The sequence below is a fragment of the Glycine soja genome, chromosome 9 (assembly GCF_004193775.1).
Source record: "Glycine soja cultivar W05 chromosome 9, ASM419377v2, whole genome shotgun sequence".
Lineage (NCBI taxonomy): Eukaryota > Viridiplantae > Streptophyta > Magnoliopsida > Fabales > Fabaceae > Glycine > Glycine soja.
In genome coordinates this window covers 37,400,785-37,426,327 of record NC_041010.1, presented here as the reverse complement: position 1 = coordinate 37,426,327, position 25,543 = coordinate 37,400,785, and the positions used below count along the sequence as shown (strand labels likewise).

General features: G+C 34.7%; 3 protein-coding genes across 4 annotated transcripts; 2 read left to right on the top strand and 1 right to left on the bottom strand.

The window, feature by feature from the left end:
- The first annotated feature begins 689 nt into the window (after window positions 1–689).
- Window positions 690–9,502, top strand: LOC114368698 (E3 ubiquitin-protein ligase RING1-like). 2 transcript variants are annotated; one of them, XM_028325930.1, is made up of 2 exons: window positions 690–2,008; window positions 9,010–9,502. In XM_028325930.1, exon 1 carries the CDS (start codon window positions 858–860, stop codon window positions 1,986–1,988), a length of 1,131 nt encoding a protein of 376 aa, XP_028181731.1. In that variant the 5' UTR covers window positions 690–857; the 3' UTR covers window positions 1,989–2,008; window positions 9,010–9,502. The 2 variants fall into 2 exon arrangements, with proteins under 2 accessions (XP_028181731.1, XP_028181730.1); XM_028325929.1 differs by lacking the exon at window positions 9,010–9,502 and adding an exon at window positions 7,408–7,603 and having other exon boundaries at window positions 692–2,008.
- A 4,624-nt stretch (window positions 9,503–14,126) lies between these two features.
- LOC114368699 lies at window positions 14,127–17,533 on the top strand. Its single transcript, XM_028325931.1, has 3 exons — window positions 14,127–14,564; window positions 15,570–15,706; window positions 16,092–17,533. Exons 1-3 carry the CDS (start codon window positions 14,442–14,444, stop codon window positions 16,879–16,881), a joined length of 1,050 nt encoding a protein of 349 aa, XP_028181732.1. The 5' UTR covers window positions 14,127–14,441; the 3' UTR covers window positions 16,882–17,533.
- Window positions 17,534–18,185: 652 nt separating this feature from the next.
- LOC114368696 (dolichyl-diphosphooligosaccharide--protein glycosyltransferase subunit STT3B) lies at window positions 18,186–24,292 on the bottom strand. Its single transcript, XM_028325928.1, has 6 exons — window positions 23,029–24,292; window positions 21,636–22,172; window positions 20,763–21,217; window positions 19,886–20,008; window positions 19,386–19,445; window positions 18,186–18,711 (listed from the first exon to the last, which is right to left on the bottom strand). Exons 1-6 carry the CDS (start codon window positions 23,911–23,913, stop codon window positions 18,582–18,584), a joined length of 2,190 nt encoding a protein of 729 aa, XP_028181729.1. The 5' UTR covers window positions 23,914–24,292; the 3' UTR covers window positions 18,186–18,581.
- Between the last annotated feature and the right edge of the window lie 1,251 nt (window positions 24,293–25,543).

Genomic DNA, 25,543 nt, shown 5'->3' with positions numbered 1-25,543 from the left:
CATTTTTTCATAAAGATCATCAACATCTTGAGTGTTAGTTTCAATAATACTCAGTGTTTTATCCTTCCTAATAGCATAAATTTAGTCAAATTGGAGAAGAATGTTCTCCTCCCAAACCTTATAGTTATCACACTTTAGGGCAAACAGGGTCCAACTCGTTTCATTATCTGAATTCAGTCTAAAGTTAATTTAGACGAATTTGAATTTTGAAATTAGACTCCTCATAGTTTTTAGAATGGATTAGAGTTATGCTTTGGGTTGTGCCATTATATTCTTTTGATATAATTTTTTAAAACAATTATGTATTCAAATAATTTTTTATTTAATAGATAATATTTTTGTAGTACAACATAATATTACTGTAATATTAAAAGAAATACCAATTTTTCATGTACAGAATTTTTAAACTATTTTACACTTTAACTAATTTACCTACCTATCAATCACAAATTCACAAAATTATTTCAATAAAAGATAACTCCTCGATGGTAACAAGAAGCATAGTATCCATTTTCAATAAGTATAAATGTTAAATAAGATATACATTAATTCAAGTTTTATACTGTTTTTTTATTGTATAATTTAATTGAGGGGTTGGAAAAGTGAAGATGGTCGTGTCTGGTCTAAGTCCCGCCGCGCTTAATGTCAACTCCCGAAGTTAGCGCGTGACTTCATCCTCCATTCACCGACTCAGATTGATTTTCCACGTTTATTGATATTTACAATTTTGCCACCACTCCATCTTCCTTCTCTCTCTGTTCCGTTTAGTTGCAATCCCTTCCTTCCTACTTCTATTTCCCTTCTCTCATTATCCTCTCTTCTCTTTCTCTCTCTCTCTCTCTCTCTTATCCCTTGACATGTCTTCTGCCGGCGGCGACAGCGGCGGCAGCGCTACTTCCGGCGAGCCTCGCCAATACTTCTGCCACCAGTGCAACCGCACCGTCTCAATTTCCCCTTCTCCCTCCTCCGATCTCCTCTGCCCCACTTGCAACGGCGGCTTCCTCGAAGAACTCGAAATCCCAATCCCCGACCCTAACCCTCCTAATCCTTTTTTCTCCGACTTCCCCCTCGGCGGCGCCGCCACCATTCCCCTCGTCCTCCCCGGCGCTGCCACCTCCCCTCCCTTCGGCGATCTCTCAGCCCTCTTCGGCGACCGATCCGACGCTGCCGCCTCCGATGCCTTCAACCCCCTCGTCTTCCTCCAGAACTACTTCCAAACCCTAAGAGCCGGCGGGGGCGGCAACCTCCAACTCGTGATCGAGTCCGGCGACCCCGGCGGAGTCTTCCGCTTCCCCGGCGTCACCCACGGCGACTACTTCTTCGGGCCGGGCCTCGAGGAGCTGATCCAGCACCTCGCCGAGAACGATCCTAACCGCTACGGCACCCCGCCGGCCTCCAAGTCCGCCGTCGAGGGCCTGCCGGACGTCTCCGTCACCGAGGAGCTGCTGGCGTCGGATTCCTCGCAGTGCGCCGTTTGCAAAGACACCTTCGAGCTCGGCGAGACCGCGAAGCAGATCCCCTGTAAGCATATATATCACGCAGATTGCATTTTGCCGTGGTTGGAATTGCATAATTCTTGTCCAGTTTGTCGGTATGAATTGCCCACAGATGATCCTGATTACGAGCAGAGGGCTCGTCGTGGTGGCGGTGGCGGTAGTGGTGGTGATGGTGCCGGAAGTGGGGCAGCTCCACAAGTGAATTGGAACATGGCATTGGGGCCCGCTGGTGGTTCTGCGGATTCATCCGGTGGCGGTGGCAGTGGCGGTGATAGTTCGCAGAGGAGAAGATTTAGGGTGTCTTTGCCGTGGCCGTTTAGGCAATTTGCCGAGACAAGTAATGTTGGGAGTGCCAACAATGATAGCAACAACAACAACAACAACAGCAATAGCAATAGTGGTAGTAGCGGAAATAATGGTGGGCAATCGAACTCTGGAAACCGGGGGAATCAGAATTTTGACTCGGAGACCAGACAGGAAGATCTCGATTGAGAACCACTCGTGTTTTATATGTAAGTTTGGATGTTACCACTTGCTTTTGAGTATTGAATTCTGGTTCCATTGGATGGCTGGGCGTTTTGCAAATTATGGTTTAGGTTTTTCATTGTGCTGTTGTCTGTTTCTGATGGCATCATGATTAAGATAATGAAGTTACTGTGGTATTTTCTTTGAGCTTGCAGCTATGGAATATCTGTGAAGGAAAAATTCTCTCTTCATCTTCAATAATATTGTGGTTTCTAAACTTACAAATTCAGCTAAATTATTGTGCAGCTGCTACTTTATCTTCTTTATGTTCCCTGGGTTGTGTATGATTTGGGGGGAGAGGGGGTATGAAGTGCTTTGGTGATGTTTTGTTCTGTTTTGTTAGACACAATCACCTTATTGATCAATGTCCGCAATTATGGAAGTTAGCATGTGCCATCAAAGGATGTGAGTTTGGTTTCTCTTTTTTCTGACTTGAAAAGCAAAAGTCTTGACTAAAATAATAATTTATGGCCGACTTACCTCTAAGGAGATAAATATAAAAATTCATTGTCACACCAGTTTTAATCTTTTGTATTGTTTTAATTTGAGAAGTTAGCAACTAGTACAGCAAGCTTGAGCCACCATGATTAGAACTTTGCTTTCATAATATATAATATATTTATATAATAGTAGGACATATACTTACAGTGGTTCACTATGATTCTGTGAACCATTTGTTGCTTGAAAAAAGATCTACTCAGTTGCTAATATGAAATTAAATGCATGCCATGAAGTGGGTATATTTTATAAAAATTATTTAACTTCTTGGCGGTCAATGACTCCATACTGCATTATTGTTAATTTAGGAAGTAGTAGATTTTGTTAGAATACTATGAATTGTCTGTTTGGATTGTGTACAGAAGCTATTGTTAAGCAGGCTGATATAGGCCCATGACTAAGAAATCTATGGGCCTGTTTGGTTTAGTGAAATCTTTTCTGTTTCTATTTTTTGTTTCCACCAGCAATTACAAAAAGAAAAAAAGAAAGGTTGCCACATTTTCCTCTTTTTTCTTTCTAAAATTGTGATGCATTACTTGTCTTACTCATTCATGTAAAACCCCTTTTAATTTCAATGTCTATCTCCAAAACCCAAGTTTAAAGTTAGCCTCTTCCCTTGATTCCTCAGTCAAAGCTATATCATCTATAAAAAGCATGCCTGTAGGGATAATCTTTTGTATTTCTTTGATAAGCATATCTAAGAGACTAAGACTAGATTAAAGAAGGACTCAAGATTGAGCCCTGATGTAAACCTATCCTTATAGGAAAGTACTTAGTTTCACCTATATCATACATGTCTTGACTCTTGAATAACATGAAAGGATGGATATAAGCTACTCGAACAGTTTTCTTTTCCAAAGTCTTCCACAGCACTTCTCTTGGCACTCAGTCATATACATTTTCCAGTAAATCTCTTTCTTTGCTTTGGTACCTTTCCATTAAACGTTGTAGAAGATAAATTGCTTCTTTTATCCACCTTCCTGGCATGCATCTAATTGATTCTCTATAATCCTAGCCCCTTCTCTTAAATCTATGTTCAATCACTTTTTCCCCATAATTTCATGGTATAGCTCACAAGTTTTATCCTTTGTAGTTTATAATACACCACTACACTACTTATAATTATGGCTTTCCATAAATTCAAATTCAAGGTTTAAGAAGGAACTATTTTGTTTCTCGTGTTCTGGATCAGTACTCTTATGCTTTGTTTGGATGGGGAATAAAATAGAGAAGAAAGAAATAAGAGGAAAAGAAATAGAAATGAAATGAAGTGGATAAGATATGTTTGTTTGGATGGGTGAAATTAATGAATGAATGAAATAAGAGGTAATAAGAAAACACCATTTTAACCTGAAAAAACTCTTGTAACAACAGAGAAAACCTGCAATGTGTGGACAAAATCAAAACTGCTTTCACAACCCAATATTGTGTTTTGCTGTTCAAAGTCATAACATATGTAAGTCAGCACATTTGTCCTGTTAACAATTTGGTGCTGCACATGAATGTGGTAAAGATGTTGGACCTCTTAATGAGGACCAATGCGGATGTGATGAGGGAGGATATGCAGAAAAGGGTGAAAGATTTTCTGTGAAAAAATCGATCTCATTTCATGCCTAAGATTAGAGGAAGAATTTTATGTGGGACCCATGAAATGTTATCATTTCTCACTCCCATTTTCCTTCAAACATGATTGAAATGTTACCTATCTCTCTCATTTCACTCCCTTCTGTTTTCCTTCCTCATATTTCAGGCGAAACAATCCTAGTGTTACTGCATATCTCTTAAAAATTATTGGTTTGTAAATTGAAATTCAGATTACCCCGATAACAATTATTTGGTGGTTTACTCCATACTGCCGGATTTTTGGCAGTTTTACCTAACAGGGTTTAGACACATTCAACGGCAAGGATCAAAATAGAATTAAAAGTGCATGTGTAGGGATTAAGGCTGTGTTTGGTTTGGTGTTAAACCATCTTCAACGACAAAGCTTCATCTCACAGGAATTGCGTTGAACATGCCTGGAAACATGTGTTTTGAGTAAAACAAACTCACTAAAATGTCTAGTTTTAGTTATAGGGAGTAAAACATAAAAATGGTGCAAGGATAAGGACCAAACGAGTATTTAAACCAAAACTAAATAAAGCACATATAATATAATATAATAATAAATTAAATAAAAATATTAATAAAAAAATTCTGAATAGCAGCTATCTCACAATTTGCCATCCCACTATAGCGGTTTTGGGATTGGCCACTCCATACCACTATCTAGGATTTTGATAACTATGGTAGGCCTGACAGAATATTAAGACATTTATTTTCTTCAAGTTCAGTCATTATTTGTTTGCACTATACAGAGACTCTCTTGGGGTAATGGTTCGTCACGTGTACCTGACATTAAATAGGTGGAGTCTATTTAAAGTATTTGATGAGATAAACTGAGAATTTCAACACGACTTATTGATGTTAAAATTTGACATGAGAATTCCAGTCTTTTGGATCTCTTATTGTTATAGATTCTGTTTATTTATTCAATTAAGTTAAATTTCATAACAAATAATGAATGATAATTTCCATGGACAATGTCAGACCTCAAGATTTTCCAAACTCAATTTTCCAATCTGTCTTCTGTTAAAATTAAAATTTCCTTTCATAGGCAACATGATGATTCTCTTGATGGCAGATGTTCAGTAATAATGTAATATATCAAGCTTTTTTGAAAGAAAAAAAAATTGTTATTCTTTTTAAGTATTATGGCTAAATATGAAGGATATGAATAAAACTTCGTACCCCATTGCTCGGAGGCTCTTCGCTATGCGAAGGTATGGGGGAGGGATGTTGTACGCAGCCTTACCCTTGCATATGCAAAGAGACTGTTTCCGGATTCGAACCCATGACCAACAAGTCACCAAGGCACAACTTTACCGCTGCACCAGGGCTCGCCCTCAAATATGAAGGATATGAATAATGAAGCAAATCTTTTAGCACTAGAAAGTGTTCACCCAAGATCTTGGTTTTTGTTAACAGGCGGCCACACTTTGCTAGAGAAACCATTCAGGAAGTTTGAGTAATTATATTCAAACAAGTGGACCCTATTTTATTTTATGCGACTATCCATAAAATCTCCCCAATCAGTTTTATGTTTTGTCATTAAGTCTAGTGATAGAAGAGGAACACTAATTGATAAAGTAATAAAATATAATATTGAATACTGAAATCACACACAATGCAACAATACACTTGCTGTCCCAGAGACAAAATAGTCTCATACAAAGAGTATTCTCTGTTCACAAACAGCAAATAACTACACACTTCCTAGTTACACAACCTACTATAAGATATATTCTAATACTCCTAATACATAATTACCTATGATTGTTTTTTTATGCATAACTGTCATACAGTTTCTAGTACAAAACTGCTTCTAGTAGATTTGCTATCAGATATATACTTCTAAATCTTAATACATAATTATCAGCAGTTACTTTCTACACATAACTATCATCCTGCAGTTTCTAATACAAAATTGCATTCTAATAGATTTGCTATTACAGAACCAGTTATTTTCTCACTTATACTCCTAATTATTAATTACGTCCAATCTATTAATGGAGCTAAACTTGGATCTTAGTTCCCATTATCTACACGTCAAAGCCAGTAGACCTAGCATTTTTTAGGGAATTAACGAGCATGCTATAAATATATTTACAATTTACATTTAAGACTAGAATCTCTTGCACCTTATCTAGGCTTTGAAAAGCCTATTAAATAGAATTTTGACTACAGGCTACCTTCATTAATTTGCTTTTAAGTTCCAATACTGCTAAAAAGACATGTTTGAGAAATTATTGGTACTGCTTGATCTGGATGGCATACTTGCCCTTTATTGAATTTGAATTGGATTTGACCATGCCTTTTACTTTGGCAAGTAGCTATATTTGATGATGGATAATGTACAGGGTGCTTTAAAACTTCTCTTATTTCAGTGCTAAGGGTCATGGCTTCATATGCTTCTGTTTTTTTTTTTTTTTTCAAATCTGAAGGACCATATAGATATCAATTATCAACGACAAAAAAGTATGGTTCATATATTCATTGAATGATCATTATTGAAGTAATGTTATTTTCATTTTTCCTGCACTTCCTCTTATTCTTGAAAGATTTCAACTCTTGAATTTGTTTTAGTTATTGATGGACTTTCTATGTTCATTGTTGAAACTTGTAGAAGTCATGCTTGCTTTCTTTAGGGCCTTCTTGGTTCCTTGGAAGATTTCAATTGTAGAAATTGTTTGTATGTTTCTTTCTACTATCTTTGGCTTTTGATGCTTTCTGTGTTTCTCATCTGCTGACTCAAACAAAAGTCACCAAATTTCTAATGAAACTATGATGCTAGATGAAACATTGGCCATCTCTGCCACTAAATGTGGTATGCGATTTATCCATGCCAAAATTCTATCTTCACAAGTGAAATAAAACTTCAATCTTCTTGCCAGGAACATTAATTGTAAAATGTAAAGGAAGTCAAATCTTGTGGTGTATTACAATTTGATAAGATATTTATCCCTGATAATTTTGAAATTTCAAAGAGCAAGGCTTGTTGTATTGTTTGTGGAATGTGTGTTCCACTGTTTCTGCACTTGATAGCTTGTTCTTAAGTTGGAGTTTAATTTAGAAATCTTTGTCCATGTATGAGGCATTCTTTTTCTTTTTGTTCTTTTTTAAAAAGAAATATATTGCCACTTCCAAATGTCCTGGAAGTTACTTCTATTTTCTTTTCGTGACCTTTTGCTGGAGCTACAATATAGTTAGCATCTGCTATATGATATTACTTATCAGACGCCATACACTTGAGCATGCTTTCATTTATTTATTTTTAATGTTCTTGCAGGTATGAAGAGTTTTTTCAAAATTGCAGCATTTTGTTGAATAGAAATGATGTTAAATATCAATTAATGTTTTGTGACAGTTGAAAATGTTATATTTGATTATAATGAACTTACGCAACTGTCCATCACCATTTTTTAGAGTTCTTTATATAATTATATGTACATTATTGCTTCAATATTTCCTGAATTTTGTTTTTATTGACTGTGACTCGTTCCCTTCGTCTCTTCTACGCCATATCCTACTTCGTTGTGTTAGCCTAATCCTTCTGCTGCATCGGTAGCAAAGCTACAATGCACTTGGTCTTCACCCTAGTTGGTAGAAACACTCTTCTGTAAGTTAAAATTTATTGAAAATTAAAATTTTACGGATTTCATGTTTTATTTAATGAATTCTTCATGATTATGTACTTTTCAATCAATTCTAACATAGTAAAGAATGTGTTAGAGGGTGCATTGTGAGTATTCCTTATGCAATCTGAAAAATTGGAACAGAAGACACCTACATCACCCCGACCATTACTTTCGTAGATGGGACTCATTCTATTCTTTTTCTCCTAAGAAATTCGTTAGTTTTCCTTGTTCCAATGGAAGCGAGGGGTAGTCTTCAGTCCTGTGCTGAATCAGTAGGTTCAGGACACGTTAGTTTCCCTCACGCTTAATGCCATTTGTTAACTTTACAAAGCACTTGTCTAATGGTTAGTTTGACTAGAAAGGTCAACTTGTTCACCCCCAAAATGGTGGCATTAACTTTGCCATCACTATAGGACCTTAGGTTCTGAATGAATATAGGTCATAGGTGGTGTCTAATCCTTTGTTGAAAAGTTTCAATGTTTCCTTAAGTCGTGGCACGCACTTTGCCATCAACTGAGGATACTCATCCTGTGTAGAGAAATCTTTGTGGAGTTATTTGGCCAATACCAATATAGTATTGACTCAGTTTGTTCAAAGATGATGTCATGTCTTGGAAGTGATAGATATTATGAAGGTGCTTATAACATACAATAATTAATAAGTTCCTCGTTGCGTACCAGTTAATATAAACCTTGGATATGTTTATTAAAAAAAATCAATAAACAGATAAATGACACCTGATACTTGATAGAGATGGAAAGATGAAGTTCTGAATTTTGTGGATTAGTCCCCATATAAAATTCTTCAGGGGTTAGAAGGAACCAAATACTAATAATTTAAAGAAAAAAGCGGTCTAATTCTAAGATCATGATAAAAGTTTTTAACTAATCATTGAATTAAATGTTTTAAACTTAAATTATAAATACTAATTAAGTATTAATAATAGTAAGTTATATTTTATTAAATAAAGACTTAAATATATTTTGATCTATTATGTTTAAATTTATCATTTGATTTCTGATAAAAAAAAAATTTCACATTTATTCTTTGATAGTTAAAAAGTTTTATTTTAGATATTTTGTGGTGATTTAAAAATGATAAGTAATTATTTCAAAATCAAATACAATTTTTTTTTTGCAATTAAAAATTGCTAGAATCAATTAACGTAAAAAAAAAAAAATCAAAACAATCTAATGGTCCATGATGACCTACTAAAACTTTCTCTGCTTCTCCCTTTTTGGTGCTTCTGCCAGGACATGCTCCCCTTGGAAGTGATCGAGAAGTCGACAATGGCCTCACCTCGGTCATCGCCTAGAAGTGCTCCACTTTGTAGGAACTCCAACTGCAGCGCTACAGCGACAACATTCTCCGCGGGATTGCCGCTTGTGGGAATCTGCAGATTCTGAGGTGACCAGATCTAATCCACAACGCCTCCGACCACCATAATCGCGAGCGCCACCACCACTGTCCCACGGCGAACTAACCCATGTTTGGCAAAGATGTCTTCATGTGTGCGTCCCCTGTGTTGCCGGAAGACATCAATGGGTCGCTCTCTCTCTGCCCCCTTCGTCCTCCATCTTGTGCACGCCGTTGGTGTAGTTGGAGAGCATGGCGTGCACAGCCTCGCAAAAGCCCCCAAACGGGGAGAAGTGGAGAAAATTCTAGTACTGATAATGGCTCATTGGATTCCTTTAATTGATTTTGGTTTTTAATTATTATAAAATTTAAATTTGATTTAAAAATAAATATTGATAGTTTTTAGTTGTCATAAATTATATTATTAAATATTTAATGGATAAGACCTCACGGTGGGATTTAAAATATTTTTTTTAAAATATCAAGAAGCAAATACAAAAATATATTTAAACTTTATATAAATAAAAGTGCTAGTAAGTTGGCGTGTTATCTAATAATCTTTGTTACAATTTTTTTCATGGAAATCTATTATCACGAACTCTTAACAATTTTTTTCTCTGTTACAAACTCTTGACAAATTTGGACATAAAACAATTTTTTAATATGAAAACTAAGGTAGTTTTTCCATTACCTTGGGAAGGCTAGATGTTGTTATTATTTTAATCTCATGATGTGAACACAAGTTAGTGATCGTTTGACAGTTCTAGACAAACCACTCCTCTTTCCTCATCCACACTAAAAGGATTGCATTATTTTATTTGACATGCCATCATATATTGAAATGAAAGGATTGGGAGGAACAACATTTTCATAGGTATATAATTTTCATTTTTTTTTCTACTTTTAGATGCAATAAAAGGGAAAATTGAAAAATAATTACTTATGTCATTTCACAAATGTAGTTTTTATTACGTTTACTGTTTTGAGTAAGCTTGCGGATTATAATTAACTATGAATCTTGTATATATTGTAGAACCTAAGAAGGAATCTTAAGAATGTGATGGAACCCGTTGAATTGCCTTCTCGGAGTAATACTATTTGACTCAATTATTTGTTAGGCATTAGTTTTTTATTGTTCATAGAAAAAAAAGATTTGAATCTTACTTTCATCACATTAATTATTTGTGATCAATCAATTGATTTTTTAGCATTAGTTTATGATTACAATAACTTTTTTATTTTTAAGTATAATGAGAAATTGGCTTTTTAACTAATGAAAGAAGGTCTGAAAACAATACGAGTAGAAGTGTAATTTACCCAAATTCACATTCGTTGATGAGTTAACACTTATCATCTCAACAACTAGATTTTTTTTTCTTAAAAGAATTATTTAACAAAAGCCATTCAGGGCAGTACACTTGGTCACTGGTTAGGTATGTGAATAGAAAAATGGCATTAAACATGATGTATTCAAAATGTGATAAAAAGCAAAAATATCTGTATAATGTTTTAGTGGTTTTTTCTTACTTGACATGAATAATTTTATTTTGTAATTATTGAAACGAGGTATATTATTATAAATAATGAAGTTCTTTTTTTAAATAACCTGTATATTGAGAACTCAAAGGTATTTAGGATTAGAAATAGAAGAACTAAAATTTAATATATAAAATTTTGTTTTATCAGTATTAATTTTGAATATCTAATTAATTGATATTTTATTAAGTGAAAATGTAGAAATTCATGAATTAAATTGAGTGCTTCTAATATTGTATTTTTTGTGTGTGTTGATCTAATATTGTAATTTAATTCTAGAATATTGAAACTGAGAATAAGCAAAAAATCAATGCTACCAATTTTTACATCAGATTTTTGCATTGCGATGGGATGGGATGTTAAATGTTTTAATTACTTTTATCTCATGATGTGTGGACATTGGTTTGTTGTCTCCGTTTGACGGTTTAAGACAAACCACTTTTTTTTGCTCGTCCACACACACAGCTTGTGTGGAAAATAATAAAGAGAAGAAAATGATTGTATTCATTTTTTTATTTGACATCTCATTATATATTGATGGAAGATTTGCGAGGAACAATATTTTCTTACTATATTATTTTTTATTTTAAGTGCAACAAAAGGCAAAAATATATTCTGTAAACTATAATATATTTAAAGTACATTTTATTCACTACCAAAAAAACTCACATTTTATTTATAAAGCTTCAATTTCGTACATTTGACATTATAGTTAGTTGTATGCATTCCCCCTTCCCCCTCTTCCATTCTCACTTCCAATTATTAAAAAGTTTGGTTTTGACTTTCGAAGTATATTTTTCTTAATATAAAATTTCAATAATTATTAATTACATAAAATATTTAATTTTAAAATAATAAAATAGCATATTATAAAATGGGGCACAATTTTTTTACAATAATAAAATGTCATAATAAACCTCATAAACTAAACTTTAACTGATGCTTCACACCATTCTGGAGATTAACTTTTATTTTAGATGATGCTGAAGATTAACTATGAAGTAGTATAAAAATGTACTTTTAATGATCAGTTTGCACATGTCATTTTGCTAATGTAGTTTCTATCACGTTGACTGTTTTGAGTAAGCTTGCATATTATAATAATCTATTAGTTAATCTAGTATATATTTTAGAACCCTAAGAAGGAATCTTAAGAATGTGAAAGAATCATTGACTTGCCTTCTCGCAGCACTATTTGACTTGAATTTGATTAATTTGTTAGGCATTAGTTTATGACAGCTATAACTCTCTTTTACTTTTGAGTAATGAGAAATTGCCCTTTTAACTAATGAAAGAAGGTCATGAAACAATACGAATAGAAGTGTAATTTACACAAATTCACTTTGGTTGATCAGTTATCACCTCAATAATTACATATTTCTTTTCAGGAGAATTAGTTAAGCAAGCCATTCAGGGTAGTATACTTGGTTTGGTAGGTGAGTGAAAAACTGGAATTAAACAATATGCGTTTAAGTAGTGATAAAAGTTATGAACTTTTTTTTACAGCATAAAAGTTGTGAATTGAAAAGCCAAAACATTTGTATCATGGTTGTACTTTTTTTTCCTTTAAAGTTTTACCTAATAGAATAATCTTAATCATTAAAAAATTTGGCAAACTGTGACGCGTGCAATCTTTAAAAATAAATTGCTCATTATTACACTATAAAAATGGTTAAGAAAATAATCAATAAAACTTTTATTACTTATCAAGGTAAGAAATACTTAATAATATTAAATTTTATATTTTATTGAAAAGTAGTTTTAATTTTTAATAATTCTTTCTAAGATAATAGTCAACACTCAACACAATTTGGCTAAAAAAAAAACTCAACAAAACTACTATTAAAAATAACATTGCAGATGTATAAAAAATTAAAAATTAAAAATCACGCGACCATAAATGAGTTCAGATCAACGAAATAAGGAACAATTAATGTCCCAAACACTTTTTTTTGGCTAAAATATTAGTGCAAGCGCACATGATTCTGTTATAGGAATTCGTTCTCATTAGAATTTCTTTGAGCTTAGAACTCATAGAAGTGATTAAGACAAAAAAATTTATCTATAGTGATTATAAGACAATTTTTTTTATCTGTAGTGATTAAGACAATTAAATAAATTGAAGGGAAATATGTTAAAATCATGCTTACTTAATGAGACACATAGGCTAAACAACACTAACATTACACATTATGTAAAACGAGACAAATCCTTAGAGGAAAAAAAAAAGAATGAAAATTGGAAGAATGAGAGCTACCACCAAACAATAATAATTCAGAAAAAAGAAAAAAGACAACGGGATAAAAATGAAATGAAACATTTCAAAAGTGTTACAATCATAAGGGGGACCAAACAATAATAACAGTGCTTTTGGCTCTGTTATACTATGTGTCGGTGCACAATATCTCTCACCGCGTTAACTAATTATATAAAATTGGGGACATAAATACAACTCATGCCACTTTATTAGACTTTACAACGCCAGAAAATAATATTCTTTTTAATAAACTGAACACAGAAAATTACTAAACGAATAAATTATTGATGAACTCAATTAAAAAAATGATAATAATAATAATAATAATAATAAAAATAAAGAGAGTAGAGTTCATCATCGTGATTCCAAATCCAAAAGTTGTAGAAGAAGGTATCCCTTCCCTCACCAATGTGTTTGCACAATCATTTGACTTTGTTTGCTTTTTTCTTTTTAATTTTAGTACTAAATTTATATAACGCCACGTTAAAATTGCATGGAAACAAGTTAACCCACAAAAAGAAAAGACATTGTCTATTTAAAACCATGAGTCGTGTTTTCATCAATTTGCTTACACTTTAATTTATCTTTATTATCCCATAAACTGTTCTTTCCACCAAGAAAAAAAAATAAGTATTATATTATAAATTTCGGAAAATGGTAAATACAGAGGGTTGAATATTATAAAGAAATTAAAAATCATAAAATAATTTTTAAAAATGAGCGTTGAAAAATAAATTAAATTTGAGTTTAATAAGCATTTACTTTGAATGTAAAAAATTCCACACTATCAATCAACAAAAAAATTAATTTTAACATTTTTTTTAAAAAATTAATTATTACAAAAATAAACAATCAATCCATTAATAATATAAAATATTTTTATATTTTCATCCAATTTATAATTATCGTATATTATAAATAAATAAATTTTTAAAATAAGCACTTTTAAAGTCAAATCTATCACAATATCTAAAAGAAAATTATACTTGGTTTACATATAAATTCAACTTTGTTATAACAAATTTATTATTTTTCCATCACTTTTATTTATCTCTTTTTAATAATATCTATTTATTTCTTACTTTGTTCACAGTAAACATTGACTAAATTTTGGTTAAAAATCTCACCTACTTGAGGAATTACAGGGTTCACATTGACACTCATTTCAACCAAAAAGGAAAAAAAGCAAATAACAAGAAATAGGGAATTCCATTGCAGGAGAAGGAGTGGTGTGCGTGGAATAAAGTCAAATTCCTGTAGAAAGAAAGAAACTCCGTTTTTTTTCATTTTTAATTTTCTTTCTGCCAAACCAAAATAAAAATAATCACACTCATAACCAACCTTCCTTGTATAGTTTTCTTCTTCTATCCATCTTCAACTTTCCTTTTCTTTTCTCCCTCCAAGATCACATTTTTCTTTGACCCTTTTGCTCCCTGTATCTAAAATTCCCCTCTCCACCCACTTTCCCTTTAAGTCAATTTCATGCTTCTCTGTCTCAGATCCTAGATCTTGCTGTCGGTGGGTTGATCGGAGTAGATGTCGCCGTCAAACGGGTTGCAGAACGGCGGCGGCGGCGGCGGTAATGGGGTGAGTTATATAGAGCACCAGGTTTCAAAACTTGACACTCTTGCTGGTGTGGCAATCAAGTACGGTGTTGAGGTAAATTACTATTTGTTTTTTTTTCCCTGTTTTTTGTTTTGGATATTCATTTTATTTATTTTTTTGTTTCTGACCTTGAATTGGTTCAGGAATGGTGAAGTTGGTTGCTTTTTATATTTTTCTGTTTTGGGTTTTATAGGTTTTTCATTTGTTCTTTTTAGGGGGGGCTAAATTGGTGTTTATTTTATAAGGGTTTTAGATGTATATGGACAATAATACAAGATACAGATTTTGTGTTGTGTTGTGGTTTTCTAAATTATCAATTTTTTTTTTTGGAGGGGTGGAGGTTGTGTGTTTTGTTTTGTTTTTTATCCTTTATTAGGGGTAAGCTGATCTGACAACCGTTTGAGTTAAGTGCCTCAATTTTTCCTCTAATGATTAATAATGCCAACGGGGGGAGAGTCTCTGAAAGGGGTTGAACTTTTAGTTTGGATAGTTCTGGTTATTTGGAAGTATTTAATCCGTGCTTTCTTTTGTGTTCCATTCTCCATTTTTAGGATGTTTTTGGTGAATAGGGGAATGGGAACAGGAATGATGGTTTTTAGTTTTGGCAGTTGCTTTTTGGGAGAAAAAGTTGGGAAATTTGGGAAGAAAGAATTTATCCCCTCCCATCTGACTTTGGCCTGAAAGATGGGAGGAGCAGGTGTTTCGAAACTCATGCATTGAAATCACTTCTGAATTTGTCATTTGTTCTTTGCATTGGTCAAATATTTACTTGTATGCTTTACCTATCACTTTTATGGACACAATGTATTGTCTTGTAGAAATGCCTTTATAAGAGACATATATGATTTTATAACATGGAAAATCACTTATGCTAATGGCAGTATACACTTTTTGAGATACATACACCTCACCCTTGATTGTTTACGACTGTCAATAACTTATGTTATGTAGGACCAACAAGCTAAAATACGTAGTAGCTGATGTGATGTGCATGCATGTATTGCTCTCCGATAACATGATACTGAAATCTTCCGATAAAATTTCCTTTTAATGATTCAGGTAGCTGACATCAAAAGGATGAATGGGTTAGCCACAGATCTTCAAATGTTTGCACTGAAGACATTGAAAATTCCATTACCAGGACGTCATCCGCCATCTCCTTCTCCTGGTCCACATGAAGAACCTACAAAATCAGGGTACTACTATCATACTCATTTCAGTTTTCTTCCCCTTGTCATGCTGCAATAATTAAATGTTTTTTTCTGGAATGCTTTGCAATGTCCTCTATGATATAACTTACAATTACAAGATACCTCTATGTAGTGTATTATCCACCCATGAGAACCTACTCCTTTTAGATTTTGACTGCAGTTCTTGCTTCTAATTTGAAATTAAAAAGGCTTAGGTATCAGCTATTTAGGCTGAATATTTTAAGTACAATGAATGTAATAATTCAATAATTAAGTTTAAGATTGATGCTTAGAATTTGTTTCAGATACCAAAGCTTCACCAACCAGTCACTTTGATTTAAAATTCTGTGCTGGATAATGGAAACTCATTTTTAACTGAAACTCATTGCAGAGATGCTAGCAGTGAGAGGAAACCCCTACGCATAGGTCAATCTGCCATGAAGGAACCTCTCCAGTCCTTAAGACTGAAACCACCTCAACCGAATATTTCTCCAGCTATGAGCATTTTACAGAAATTCTATGGCCTCAAATCTTCAAATTCAAGAGATACGTTGAATGGAACAGAAATGGCAGTTTATTCATCCTCAACTTCTGATCATTCTAATGGGGAATGGCTTCCCAAAGCCTTGCCAATTTCTGACCTGCCATCAGCATCAAATGATTACCCCAGGTCAACAAATTTAGTGTATGATCTACTGACCGGGGATGATGAATATGTGCCTCTTGCGGAAATTGGGGATGCAGGAGCTGAGAAGTCTGATGAGAAATCTGTCCGAAGACGTCAGAAAGCTGAAGTTGATAACGGAGCCAGTACCCCAGAAAAAATTATGAAAGAAGGAAATGGTAATGGATCAAATGGTTTTTCTTCAACTGGAAAAACATTAGCCATGAGGCCGAAATCGGCTAGTCGAGCAGCGCTGTTCCCTGAGTCAGAATCAGGATGGTTAGATTCAATTCCAGTGGGGTTGGGAGAATCTATATTTACTGATGGCTTCTCCGGAGTGCGCAAATCGTCGAGCGCATCAAGCCTCAGAGAGCAGGAAAAGAACAATTCAGCAGCAGCCTGGCCACCTGCAATATGGGGCTTGAAACCTGACTTGCAAGCAGCCATTTCGAAACCTATCTTTGATGGTTTACCTATCCCAATATCCGGCCGCAGAAGCAAAGCTGCCCTGGATTAGTGTAAAATTGTTCCCCTTTTGAGCAAAATATTTTTTGACATTACACAAACAAAAAATTGCAACAAGATGCAACTATTTTGGGTTAGTAAGCCTTGGAAAGAAGGAAAAGGAAAATGAAAAAGAAGAGGAAAAAAAAACAAAAATACACAATTAGGATATTTATTCCAGGCCTAGCAAGGGGTAGATGACCTTCTAAGAAGAAAAGCTTCAGCAGTAGCAACTGAGGAGAAGGTGCATGAAAACGGTAAGCAACTGATTTTTCTATTGTACCAATAATAATGTAATTGTGTCCAACCCCACCTGGATGATAAAAAGTTATTATTTACAGATTGATTATTTCCTTTGTTAAATGATCGAGTCAAGTAAGTGAAAGCCATTCTGTTAAGTGGTTAACTGTATCATGTCATAATTATTATTATTATTGAATACATTGTGCAAGTATTTATCATTTTTTTTCTTGAGACCCATTATACTGCAATACCATTTAATTTGTGTTAACCATGTTTACATGGGTACTCTTCTAGCTCCGTGGCTTGTACTATTCAATTGGATTAGTTCTTTTACTCACGTTGATACATTTGAGTGTATTCTCATCCATCCATGTAATAATCAAACCTATCAAGCACTCCATCTTATTTTGTGGTTTTGCTAATTGATGTGTTGATTTTTGCCAGTCTTGAATTCGAAATATATGATGAATATAAATATATAACAGTTCCATGAAGTGGTTCTTCCAATCATGCCTACATTGTACAAGATCTTTTATCGTGTCCATACGCAAAGTAGGGGGGGTAGGGGGGTGCTTTTTGATATAAATGTGCTTTCAAAACCGATTTAAGCAAGGACCATTTTATGAAAAAGATTGGCATGAAAAATTGTCTTTTGGTGGAGAAGCAATGCTAAAAATTGATTTGAAAGCAAATTACCTCCAAAGCAGGGATTACTCACATGCATGTTCCCCCTTTCTATTACACGTTATAATGACAAAGGCACATGGCTGAATCACATTACCGACCCGCTGAGAAATATGATCATTGTTGAAATTGAAGATCTGTGTGACCCAAATTATTAGATAGCGATTAGCTGTATGAAATCTAAGACGCGTACATGTTTTAATAAAATAATTATAATATTTACTTTCAATAATTTTAGGAAGATTCTTCTGGTGTCAAACAAGCTATCAGATTCTAGTTGGTGTGCTTTGCACCGCACGTCACTAGTGATTTTAATATATTGATATTTTTTTTCTTGGATAAACCAGTTATTGAGATTTAAAAAGAAAATCTTGAGTAAGGTTAAAAACATTAACCCCCAAAAGCAATTTTTTTTATAAATAGCATAATCTTCTCGTTTCCTTCATACAACGAGCCGAGTGACATCAAATAACCCAAAATTTGAACGAAATATCAGGCTATTGGCCACTCCTGTACGATTCAGTTAGTTTCTACACAGTTCTATTCCGGCCACCTTGTATAATTTGTGTCAAACAAGTGGTACCAAGCCAATAGGTTAAGTTGGGAAGTTGACAAAAAGTCATAAAACCTGTAACATTTCAAAAATCCACAAATTACCTAAACTAATTCTACATCAAAAATAGTCCACAATCTGTAGCATCTAACAGATTTTCAGCGCTCAAGTTCACTAGAATGCTATCATTTCCCGAAGAGTAGTCTTTGTTTTTTGGGGCTGTTTTTTTAGAGTTACCATCTGTTTTTAGGTGGTTTCACTTTATAAATACGAACTATCCAATTCTGTGTAGTGAAAGCCTCTTCCAAGTACTCAAGCTTTATGTCTTTATTTCCAATTTCAACACCTCTAGCACGATCATACCTGTCATTGCAAGATACACGTTATAAATAGATAAATAAATCATATAAATACTTGAAACAAAACATGTTAACACGCATACACAATATTCCCAAATTATTATCTTGCCCGTTTGAAATCCTCATTCTGGCTTGTCATTGGACAAGGTTAATAAAGAAAAATGTACAATATTTCAAACATATTAACAGGCGTACATTCAATATTCACACATTATCTTGGCAATTTGAAATCCTCAATCAGATTTGTCATTGGACAAACAATATGGATATAGCCACTGGTATATAAGAAATCATGCCTTTGAAACATCTGGTTGTGAAATTTTAACAGGTTTGATATGAGGCTGAATTTTGAATTCAAGAGGTTGAGAGTAAATATCTCAATCTAACTGCCCATAAAACTGAGTATCAAATCTTGACCTTAATTTATCCATAACATAGGCTACCTATCATATCCTTATATGAAAATATTATATCAAATACAAATACTCAGAAACTTATCCAAGTCCAAGAAAATGAAAACATATATCGGATATCAACAGAAAGCATGATTTCCATATAGCTAATTAAGTGGCATAAATTCTTCATAATCCCTTTGTAAATAACACTAATGCAAGGGCCCCTAAATTTTTTGGAATTTTATTGTTAAACTGTAGCAACAATAGGTGCTATGAAACTTACCCAGGTGGTTTGCCATATTCTGTTGTCAGCTCCCCAAACCGATAATAAGACAGCTTGTACCTAAATCATAAATGAAGAAAAATACAATTAAATTCATTATGTATCCATTTATTCCATGCCTTTACATATAATATGGTATCCTGAAGTCCAGAATAGTTTCCTGTTTCTATTCCATTTTTCAGTGCTTAAAAAATAGCACCTGATTCACACTGGGGAAGCACTAGGGTAGCATTTGGCTCACTTTTAGGATCTTAAAAGTTACTTTAAAGTAAAAAATAAAAGCTTTAAAAGTAAAATTAAATCTGATTGGTAATTATATAATTTTTTAGCTTCAAAGTTACTTTTAAATTGAAAACAGTGTGTTCTTGCGTCTTGGGATTTGACAGTCACTATTTCTATATTGTTATACCAAAACCAACAGACCTGTGTGCATACAGATTTGCTGGAACTTGAAAGATAATTCAAATGCCAAGCCCAACTAGGAGTGCTAAAAAACTTACATAAGACAGTTCAACATCTTTGGAGCTGCTCCTTTATCTACACGATATTCTCCATTGACAAGGTAATCAGGCTCCTTTATCACAGGAAAAACTCCACCACCAATTCTCACCATCCAAAGAAATCTACACAAAAATTGGGAATATCATACAAAAGCACTGGAAGCATTGTAGAAGGGTAGAGAAATACTTGTAAAAATCAAAATAATGAACAAATAAAAAATCAGAGGAAAAACTGAAATGTTTATATCTGGGACATGATCAATAAATATATAATTATACCTTCAAAACTGAATAAAATTTTGCAGCAGAAAAAACTAACAACATACTATCCAAACGCAATCCAAAAAGTCAGTAATTAGAAACTTAGAGATGTTTTTGCAAGCCAAAACAGTAAATCTACCTAGTACCTACAAATGAGAGAAATATATGAACCAAGTTTTCCTAGTTCGTGTTTTCATTCAAATGGCCTGTCAATCTAATCTGTCTGCACCAACTTGATGATGGAATGCCTATAACTTTATTATTTTTTAAAAACTATGAAAGCTAGTAATAGCATATGAAAGGGGGGCAGGGGGGTAAGAAACAAAATAATGAGGACAGAGTAAAAAATAATACACCAACTTTTGAAGATGAGAATGATCGGTCTCAAAAATAGAGAAAGAGTAATGCTACCTACACAATACAAAGGGCTTGAGCTTAGGGTGACTGCACTTAAAATATCTATATGCTCAACAACTCTAATGAAACCACATTCGCAAGTTTTGTGCAAAGCTCTGAGTGCAAGAATTATCTATGTAGCATTTTTCGTAAAGAAATGTGCACATGCATTGAGGAAATGTGGAGTGTAAAAGCAAAACATTACTTCATATGGCCTTACTTATTTATATCATCAGAAGAATAACCAGTAACACCACCGAACACAACTAATACATAGTCAACATCAAGTGATCTCATTATGTCATAAGCCTCATCCTCATAGGATGACATTGCTCGCCCAACAGTAGCTATGTGTGTGTTGTTCCAGGTGTTATTGTCAACAATAACTGTTCTGTTTCCCATGGCAGTGATTTGATAGCCATAATCCCACCATGACATCACCTTGGCATCTTGTGGAGTGTTCTGGCGAAGCCAAAAGTAAGCTTCACGATAATCATCAAAGATGACCCTGTTGCCATGGGCACCCCTCGCAGCCAAGACAATTGAGGGAGATGAGTAAGCCTCTGATGTGACCCATGTGCAGTGAATGGCATATCTACTGAGCAAATAGAAAGCACCAAGGAGTAACACAATAGCACCATTCTTTTGGAAAGGCTGGGAGTTGTCAACTACACCCTGCACCACATCAGTAATCATACACCTATTATTAAATTGTCACATCAACATTCACCGCAATAACATTAAGACACAAAAACACCATTCTAATACAATATTTATAAGATTCTAGCTGAAAATAGATGAACTAATGAAGTTAAAAACTATGACATAATTGTTGTGAAAGAACACATCAATTATAGTACCTGTTATTAGGTGCACATTATGGCATTTGAGTAATTACTTAGTTTATAAATACCAAGCAACAACTGATTCATCTTTCTTATAATTAATGAAATGGAGCAAGTGGACAAAATTGAAGGATAGGTAAACCATTTACTGGATTAGCATGTGATTAAAAAGAGAAAAATTGAACACAATATAATGCAACTCATCTGAAGAAGCCTTTTGCTCAACAATCTACTTAAAAGAATCTAACCTTGGCAGAACTTTTTGCAGAGCTAGTTCCTTTTGTAGATCCACTTTGAACAGCTTGGCTTTTGGCCCTCACTACCCGAGTCAAATTCTTCACAGTGGCAGAAACCGCAATAGCACTAATGAGGCACACAGCAGGGGTAGCAACAAGAATCAACCGAACCATAACCCCAGCAAAATACATGCTTGTAAGACCATACATAACTAAAAAGATTGTGGCATCAGACAAGCGCTTGAAGCAAAAATAGAGGCCAGCAGGGAAAAGGAATAGCAAGATATGGAAATCAAACATGAAGGATGACCAAGCAGTTGGCTGATGCTCAGAGACAGATGCAATAATCGGAATGTGATCCTTAGCATAGGTTGGATCAAGCAAAGAGTAAAACCTTCCAGTCCACGGAGATATATAACCAGACGCCATGCCCACTCCCAAAGCAACAGCACCAACAGCAACCGCACTAGTCACAGTTATCCTCAAAAATGCCTGAAACAACTTGGTGTCACTAAGCAAATGCTTCACCCAATCCAAGAAGAAAAACACCTGTGGAAACAACCCAAGTTAGACCTTAAAGAGAAAATCACCTTCCATAAAAGGACAAAACTTAAGTACAGTTCCTCATGTGCTTTCACTCTTGTTCTCCAATCAAAATTGAAGTTTCACCTTAGTAATCTAAATTGACATTTAATGCAAACAAATATTTATTATCTAGATTACCTAAGTGAAATTCTAGTTTTGATTCAAGAACAAAGGTTTAAATTACAGTCCCGACTCCCTCATAATCCTTGATGTTGAAGGCAAATGCAGCCATAATCGTTGTCGTAATCCTAACATTGCAGGAAATTGCGGATAAATGCTATCACAATTGCGATCATAAAAATCACAAAAACCTTGCCATTGTGGCCACAATTGCAGAAGTGAAGATCCCAAAAGCCTTGGCATTGTAGTCAAAATCACAATCTCACACAAATGCTGAAAACCATGACATTGCAGCCAAATTGCAGTCGCAGACTGTCAATTATGGTGCAGAAATCCCAAAAGCCTTGACATTGCAACCGAAATCACAGTTGCACACAGTTCACTAAAACCTCATCAGAACTACCTAAAGAACTGCATCTAAACTTCTGTCCAGCTAAAATCCTACACTCATTTGTCCAAAAGTTCCTGCAACATCAAAGATCACAACAAAACTGTGACCGCAATTTAAAACCTTGGCGGCACATAAATCCTAAAAACCTTGACATATTGCAGCGCAGAAATCGCAAAAACCTCGACATTGCAGCTGAAATAGGAGTCACAGACCATTTTCCAAAACCTCATCAAAACCACCTAAAGAACAACATCTAATTTCCATCCTCACTAAAATCCTACACATTAAAAAAAAAAAAACAGAATCAACCTGAAGCAAGAAAAACACGCCCATGGCGGCCATGTGTTCGCCGGACTGAACATGCTGGAACCCCACAAACCTAATCTGCATGGCGAGCAGCATCCCCAACACATACATGCAGTTATACGCCACATAGAGCCTCATCGAGTACCTCCCCGTCACAAGCAGCACCAGCACATAAAGCGGCACCAAGTTTATTATAAACACATAACCTCCCCACGCCGACACCATGTAGAAATACCCGAACGCCGAACCCAGGGCCCACGCCAGCGAGCCAGTGTTCACCGCCTTCACAAAGAGGTAGAAGGTGAGCAACAGCGCGAAGATCGCGACGCCCTCGTTGTCATAGGACCCCGCGACGGAGCGGGAGATGTAGCCGGGGCAGATCGCGATGAGCGCGGCGGCGACGATGCCGGCGCCGGAGTCCCAGACCTCCTTCGCGAAGAAGTAAGCTACGAGGGTGGTGTTGGAGGCGAAGAAGGGCGCGGTGAGGACGCAGACCTCGCGGATGTGGACGAAGAGGCGGAGGAAGCGGAGGAGGGAGTGGATGGCGGCGGCGGTGAGCATGAGTCCGGGGTAGAGGGTGCCGCCGATGATGCGGCCAAGCGGGTACCATGATTCCGAGTCGAACCAGTTCCAGAACTCGGCGAAGCCGTTGCGAGTGAGGAAGAGCGTGGTGCGGTAGTTGAAGTAGGGGTCGAACTCGTGGATCATGGACTCGTAGCGGAGCACGCTGAAGAGGCGCGTGATGAAGGCGAGGACGTAGATGAGGGAGAGCGTGGCGACGCGGATCAGAAGCTCTTGCTGCTTCGTCTTGAGCTTTAGGGTTTTGGGGAGAGTGAAGGAGGTTTTGAGATCTAGCGCCATTGGAGAAGGTTTGGATGTAACAACCATGGCTGAAATTAGGGTTTCATGGAGAAATTGGGAATGTGAGAGTGAGTGAAATTGGACGAGTGCAGTGCAGTGGATCTGAATCTGAATTGGTGGAGATGGAAGGGAAGAGAGCGAGAAAGTGAAGAAGAGTCAAGAGTCAACGGTTTGTTAATTCCAGGGTAGGATTTGGATAGTGGATATTCCAATCCAAACACTCTACTACTTTTGGAGAGATATAACGTAGGATCCAAACTAATAACTAGTACTACAACACTGAGGTGTATCACTGTCAACACTCTCAATTCTCAACTACTCAGCACATTTCACGTGTTTATTCTTTTTTCTTCAGAGCCAACTAGGGCAGAGTTTTTCTTTTTTGGTGCTCAAATGTTGTTTGTTTACTCCGGAGTTTTAAATAGAATGCGTGGGTTTAAGTTAGACTTAAAAATATTGCTGTATTTTGAATTGAATTTGATTAATTAATTGACTTGGTTAATTGATTTGATTGATTAATTATGTAGCAAACAAATTATTCGATGAGATTACGTGTGTTTAAATCAAATCTAAATTGTAACAAAAATAACAAATCTAAATTACACCCGATTGATCCCTCGTCTCTCTTTCCACACACACAAATATTAGAATTTAAAAAAAATCTGAAATTTTAACTTTAAAAGTGAATTAAATACATTTCAAAACCTTTTTATCTGTAAAAATCAAACTAAAACACTAAACTTTCATAGTAATTCGTACATCATTCTCATTTAAGTGAGTTAGATCTCCTTTCTTTTAAAAGTTTAAAAGAGCATTAAAAAATACTTACAAATTTTAATTATAAATGTGACTTAAAAGCAATATTTGAGAATTTCATTTATTTCTAAATATTAGTCTTTGACTCAGCCAAAAAATACTCCAGATTCACCCATAAATTCTACAGTATTACTAAAATGGATGATTAAAAACAATTCAAAAGATCTGGAATGAATTTATATTCCTAAAATTTGGAGGAAATAGTTCTTTTCAAAGTCTAACAAGAGTTAATATGCAACACCAAAGTGACTAATGGTAGTGTTTAGATGTCCGTGTATATCTATTTCTTCTCACATGTCACAATAACTAAAATATATCCATCACAATTAAGGCTACCACAAACATTCTCAAAGAAAGTTATGAAATCTGATCTCGTCATTGATCCAGTCAAGATAATGAGTCAGTAATTAGTTCACTTTGATTCAGTATATATGTATTAAAAAAATTTAAAATTATATATGTATTTATTATATATAACTATATAACTAACATTATTTGATTAATAAATTTTTTTTCATATTTTAAAATCCTAAATAACAATTGAAATATTAAAATTGATAACACAAGTCTTAATTCAATAAGACAATTACACAAGTCCATGATAAATTTTGAAATGAAAACATAAATAGCATCAACATGATAGCATCCATAATTTATATCCTATTTTCTTTTCCCTTTTGAAGGATGAATTTCCCGACGTGCACCTAAACATTATCAGCAAGCTTGATCTAGTGAATGTACAAAATATTCAACTTGAATATGGTCTAAAGAGGTTACAATTAAATTAACTATATGTGAGAGATTGAATACAAGAATACATATTGGACTTTTTTTTATCACT